Consider the following 6,529-nt stretch of genomic DNA (forward strand, 5'->3'; position numbering starts at 1 on the left):
CCGAATACTCATTTGGATTCGGTATAAAGACAAATTTTAATTCTACGTATGGAATCATTCTGTTTAAAATTTGAAAAAAGAAGTGACGTTAATTTATGAGCGTGTGTATATATATAATATCTATATCTATATAATAATAGTGTAAATGTTTATCCACGATTAGTATTTATCAATCTTTCATTGTATTTGCTTCAATAATAATAAAATAGGAATGATTGTTGGATAATGCAAAATGAGTCATTTTTTTAAATTATTGTGCCTAAAATACTCCTTATTTTTATTTATATACTAATCCAAACACTATTTGTATTCTACGGTATTTCACCGAACGTTGGAAGCTTGGAACAATCCATCAACATCATACAAAATTTGAATCCCATCAACAATAAACTAAGATTTTGAGAGAGATTCCGTGCGTCAGTGTTGTCGTAATGGTGAGTTTTCTACTCTCTACTGAAATTGCAAAACCTAGCTCTATTTTCTTTAATTTCTCTTCTCAAATTTACCTGTAGGCGGAATCAACCGAAGAATTTGAACCCTTGTTTGATTACACTCGCATTCAGCCTTTTAACGCCGCCTCTTTTGATGGTTCATTTCTCTCTCTCGTTAATTTCTTTTCTTATTTACCGATTAATGATATGAAAAGTTCGTTAATTCTTTTGTTTCTATTGTTTAATGTTTAATTGTTACTAGTGAATGTAGTGTTTTTAATTTTTTGCTGGTGTAGATGATGATGATGATGATGGAGTTTATGCTCATAGGAAGAAGGTTTCTCAGCATGTAGTAAGAATTTTATCTCTATTTGTTCGATTTAGTCGAGATAGATACAAAAGTTATAAAACATAGTTGAATGCTTAATAATAAGGAACATAGATCCTTGTCCCAAATCAGGTCTCATATAGGCTGCACATCTTCTCTCCATGATATGTGTCACTCCAAATATATTGGTTAAAAAAATGTATTTAAGTTAAATGTTTAATTATTAAATATTTTTCGGGTCAATCACAACAACATGACACTAGCACATGTAGTGCCACATATTATGAGACAGAAAATGTAATATCTTTCATACAATGTCCCGCCCAATAATGATGAAGCAAAAACAACAATGTTTAATTTTTTTGATTGAAAAGACATGTTTTTATTGCTGCGTGACCATGCATGAGATAGGGTTCGGGACAACAAAATTCTTTTCAATAATAAGTGTGCTAAAGACATTGTTTAAGAATTTAATAATAAATTTTTGAATTGCTTTCCAATGCATATGTTTTGATTGCTTAAATGCTTAAATGCTTAAACAATGAGCTTAGGATTATATTTTACAACTATTGATTGGGCCCAAAGTGAAATTTTTCTTTCTCTCTCTGCGTGACAATATTAGGAGGAAAAAATATATTCCCAGTTGATTGTGTTCGTTATCTGAGTTCTTGAAACTATTATGGCTTTTAGGTTAAGAAGGGGAAGACTGGTGTGAAAGAGGTTCCTGTTGTGGAAATTGAAGACAATGACGATGACGATGATGATTGGTTGCCTTCTCCACCAAAGGTATCTTGTGATACAGAGAGGCTGATTGAGGAGGATTCTACTTTAAAGAAGTTGAGGTTGAGCATTTTACCTATTCATAGAAATTTCAGTTTTTTTTTTCTTTTGTCGGTTGTTCCATATTCTTTTTTCAGAAGCAAGCTACTTTTATAACCTTTGAAATGGAATCTATTGGTTCTATTCTGTATATTTTGCTCATCAAGTGATTCAATGAACATGTGTTTATTGATTTTGAAAAAAAAAGATCATTCCTCGAAAAAGGTTGACTTTTCCCAGCTTTTTAGTGATGACATATCACATATGAGGAGTATTTAAAATATTTTAGGAATTTGTCTAGCTTGCTTCAGCATTGAGGTATTCAATGAGGTAAAGAAAAAAGAAATGCCGTTTCTTCAATGGTTGTGTTGTTGGTTCTGCACTTTTCTGTTTCCTACAAAAATCGTAGCTCGTAATGTTATTTCAGAAAATTGAATTTGAAAGGTTTCAGCACATGACTCTTATCTAGTGCAATATCCTATAATTTGAGAACATAAATAGGGAAATGAGATACTTAAGACTCCTACTTCAATGTTGCTATTCAATTAGATCATTACTAACCTGCATTGAGCTTGCTTTTATGCCGAATTTTAGGTGCTTGATGTAGCCCCCTTTTCAGACCACCCTTGCTTTTATATGTCTGGTTTTTAGACTACTCCATCTCCTAAAGGTCAATGGCATGTAGGAGTTTAAAGCAGTTCAATATGTGCTCTATAGAAGAACAATGCAATGGATGTTTTAGAACTGAGGCAATTCTTGGATTGGCAGCATTGTCACAAATATTTTACCATTTGTTAAAAGTTTGTTTCACGTGTCTAGATTGAAGAAGCAGGAGCTTGTCTCGTTCACCCAATCAGCAAAAAACTTCATAGAAATTATTGAAGAATCTGCAAAAAGAGAATTTAGCGATTCGTTGCAAACTTCCATGAATGATGTTAGTGATAATACAACAAAACCTCCTGAAAGACCCAAAATTCTCATCTCCGTTCAAGATAAGGATGATGTAAAGCAGTTTCGTATATTCATGGTATGTAGTTCCATCACATCCTATACTTTATGGAGTCAGTTTATGTTAATATTTCTGCTACATATTAGGATTCAGAGTCGTCCCGGGATTTGTGTTTCTTATGTGACTTATTTCTTTTCAAAGTTGTATTTTTTTATCATATACTAATTTATTTCCAAAGGGATACCTAATTTATTATTTCTTTTCCATTTGGTGAACTAAATACATAATTGTTAAAATGTTAAACTATTCAACACACTTATGTTGGCTTGTAGACTAAGCTTAACTTATTTTTTAAAAACTTGTTCTGCCCTTTAGATACAATGTTTCTGCCTCTGTCTACATGAAAACATATTTCAGGAAATTATATGATTCGGTGGTATGCTTTGTATTCTGTATTGAAGTAACCAACAAGAAAACAAGTCAGAGTATTTATTTTCTTTTTCATGCATGCTTATGCAATTAATAAACACTAGCCAGTACCAAATTTAACTCACACGAGGTTACTGAATCTATTATTTGAATTTTATCCAAGTCTCTAGAGGTTTGACAATTTAGAGAGTGATACTAATCTAATCTACTCAGTCATTTTGCCTGTCATTCTGCTGTTGTGGAACCCTTGTTATTAACATTTCCATTACTGTGAGTGACATACTGATCCTTTGGATAAATATTACATTTGTCACTAAGCTCTTTATTTCGGGAGCACATCTGCTGTCTCACAAAGTGTGCCACTCTATGTGTCACTTGTTGTGATTGGTTGAAAAAATATTTTAAGTTAAAAGTTCAATAATTAAGTGTTTTTCTGACCAATCATATCAAATAGCACGTGGAGTGACACTTTTTGGGATATAAGATGTGCTCCCCTTTATTTCATGGTTACATAAAAAAGCTCTTATGCAAGGCATCTTCTCAAAAAATACCAAATTATCTGCTTTTTCAGATATTGATGAAGTTAGTTTTTAACTTTTATGAAAATGCTTTGGATAACCCAAAAGCATTTTTCAGGTTTCTGCAAAAATGAAGCTACACACTTTCTCATTCTTCTGTCCTTTCCGCTTGTTCTCAGTAAAGGATGTGTTTGAATGAAATGTTAACCTCCTTTTTTCATTCTTTGTAGGATGACAAATTTGATCGCATCATCAAAATATATGCAGATAAAGTGAGGTGTGACGTGACTCAAATAGCATTATCCTTTGATGGTGATAAAGTAGGCTTATCTGACACCCCTGCTAGCCTTGGTATGGAAGACGGTGATATTATTGAAGTTCATGTGAAATCAAGGTGATCATGGGTTCAAAGGTGAGAGCCTTATGGTAACTTAAGGCCATTCTGAATTTTATTGTGGCCTTGACTTGATGAGGATGCTGAAACCAATACGTGTTGATATTTTTATATAACCCTGTTAGGGGTGTAAGTAACTTCAATGTTTTGGTCATATTTTGTATCGTTTTGTTTTGTAGGCTCTCTTTCAGGCTGTGGCCTTTAACTTGTTTCCTAAGTCAATCTATGAGTTGAGTTTTGGGGGAAAAAAAGAGAAAATGAAGGATTCAAAACCATGAATGAAATATATTTGTGAAATGTCTATGAACTATTCCCGTTACTTTCCAAAACTCAAGTCCAGCCGATTATTAATTATGTTTTATGTGTGTTTCTTGGTTCGGTCAAGTTGGCTATCCCATAGTTACATAATATACTCTGCATTTCAACAGCTTATTTAGTGGGTAATTCATTTTGGGAAGCACATTTGATATAAAAAAATATATATTATTACATGTGTTACTTGTACTTGATGTGATTGGTTGGAAAAAATATTTAAGTTAAAAGTTTAATAATAAAACATTTTTCTGATTAATTACAATAAGTGATATACAAAGTGACACTTTTTAGATAGAAAATGTACTTCCTTCATTTAGGTACTCCATGTGGCTTGTATTTTTTTATTACAATATTTTATTTGTGATGAAACCAATGGGAATTTCAAAAGTGGTACTCAAAGTTAATGAGTAAACCATGTAAATATGGGATTGTATGCCCCGAATATGTAAATTATTCCCTCAAATCTTAGATCAGCTTTGTTGATACATTAGATCCTAACCCAACCCCTTCCATATATTCTTAATAAAGAAGCTAAACGCTTTTTCTTTCTTTTGTTTGTTCCATATCCATGTCAGTGGCATTTTGCATGAATTAACTGAATCATTGCATCAAAGTCAAGTGTTGTGCTGATTTGGGATAACAAGATGAATTCAGAATATTCCTGATTTGGATGGATTAGTTTTAATCTGGTGGACTGGATGAACATAACTACATAAGGCTTACTTAAAACGGTTAACATTTTGGGTTGGATTTATATATTATCATTACATCATATCATCCCCGATTCATGTTTTATTATTATTCACCTATTCAAAAAGTAATATAAATAAATTATGTATAATATATTGATTATGTATAAATCTCTTTATGATAGTGTATAGATATTATACTACAGATCTTATGTTAGGCTCCACATCGATGATAACAATTGTCTAGTTAATAATGCTAATGTTTATTATGTTTCTTAATGGGAAAATGCATAAAAGCTCTTTAAACTTTATATCTTTTGCAATTAGCTATCATGAATTATTTTTTCTTCCTAACCATCCCTTAAATTTTACGAGTTAGTGAAATCGGTCATTTCATAAATATACTTTTAAATTACTAATAGGTCTAGATGGAAATTGAAGCAATCAAACTTACAATAGTAGTAATTCAGTAATGTAGATTAATTAACATCGATAGAAAGAGCCATAAAAATATAAAAAGTTGTTATATAAATAAATTTTATAGTAAAAAGTTGTTAATGTAGTAATGTAGTAATATTTATCTATACTATGTATAAAGGCAAAACTTGAAATAACTTCCTTCATGATGTAATTTTCATTTCCTATTTTGTCCATCACATTATTTAATTTTTACAAAAAAACTACATAATCCTAAGCAACCACCACCAATACATTATTTAACCACATATCTCAGCTTAAATTAAACATTATCATAAACACAAAAAATATAATATAAAGTACACCAAACACAACAGATACATTCTAATTCAAAAAAAATGAAATATATAAAAATTGAATATGTAGTATTACACAATATTCGTCGGGCCCGTACACACTAGTATAAATAATGTTAAAACAAAATACATGAATTATAACTTTTGATTCCTATAAGTTTAACATTATTTTTATGTTAAATAATATTTAGGTCATCAATTTTAAAAAATAAGAAACCAAAGATGATTTTACCGGGGGAAATAAAGGTTGCAAATTTGTTGAAAATTTGCCTACAACAAATACTTTTCACGTTAAAAAAGTTAATATTTTATCATTCTTAAAAAGATTAATTTCCCAATGATCAACCAATTATAATTTGTTGTTATTGTAACAATTTTAAATAATATGAAATAATATTGGAAAAAAGATATATACACCGACAGTGTAAAAGTTTTTTACACTGTCACTACATCATTCACCATTGATTTTTAGTCATCATTGACTTTTAAATAAAATTATTGCAAATGAATGATGGATGATGCACTGAATGTGTATAAATCTTTATACTGTCAGTGCATACATTTTATACTCAATAATATTTACTAGCTGATTCATGACTGTGTCGCTCTCTTTATGGCCAAAATGTACAAGCAGATACCACGTCGTCCCTAGGATAAAACAACTCAGATATCTGTTATCAAAGTCTTACTGAACTATAAGAACTGATCTCGAATATACCCACTACAATATGACTACTAGTGTCAATTTTCAAAATTTCCACAATATGGTTACTATTGTCAATTCTCGAAATTCCCACAATATGACTATTCGTTCTAATTCTTTTCCCATAATACTCACTAACAATGTCATTTCACGAAAATCTCGCAATTTGGTTACCTGTGCT

The 6,529-nt window shown here is 30.8% G+C and overlaps 1 protein-coding gene across 1 annotated transcript; it reads left to right on the plus strand.

The window, feature by feature from the left end:
* Window positions 320-4,022, plus strand: LOC109355934. The gene is made up of 6 exons (XM_019599225.1): window positions 320-434; window positions 513-588; window positions 728-783; window positions 1,450-1,601; window positions 2,398-2,605; window positions 3,705-4,022. The coding sequence occupies exons 1-6, from the start codon at window positions 432-434 to the stop codon at window positions 3,870-3,872; spliced, it is 663 nt and encodes a 220-aa protein (XP_019454770.1). The 5' UTR covers window positions 320-431; the 3' UTR covers window positions 3,873-4,022.

The sequence above is a fragment of the Lupinus angustifolius genome, chromosome LG09, assembly GCF_001865875.1.
Source record: "Lupinus angustifolius cultivar Tanjil chromosome LG09, LupAngTanjil_v1.0, whole genome shotgun sequence".
Lineage (NCBI taxonomy): Eukaryota > Viridiplantae > Streptophyta > Magnoliopsida > Fabales > Fabaceae > Lupinus > Lupinus angustifolius.

What these genes read in the sequence shown, in the direction of transcription:
- LOC109355934 (XM_019599225.1), top strand. An exon ending in AGAAGGTTTCTCAGCATGTA is followed by an intron (nt 784 to 1,449) that starts GTAAGAATTTTA and finishes TATGGCTTTTAG; the next exon opens with GTTAAGAAGGGGAAGACTGG. An exon ending in AGCAGTTTCGTATATTCATG is followed by an intron (nt 2,606 to 3,704) that starts GTATGTAGTTCC and finishes CATTCTTTGTAG; the next exon opens with GATGACAAATTTGATCGCAT.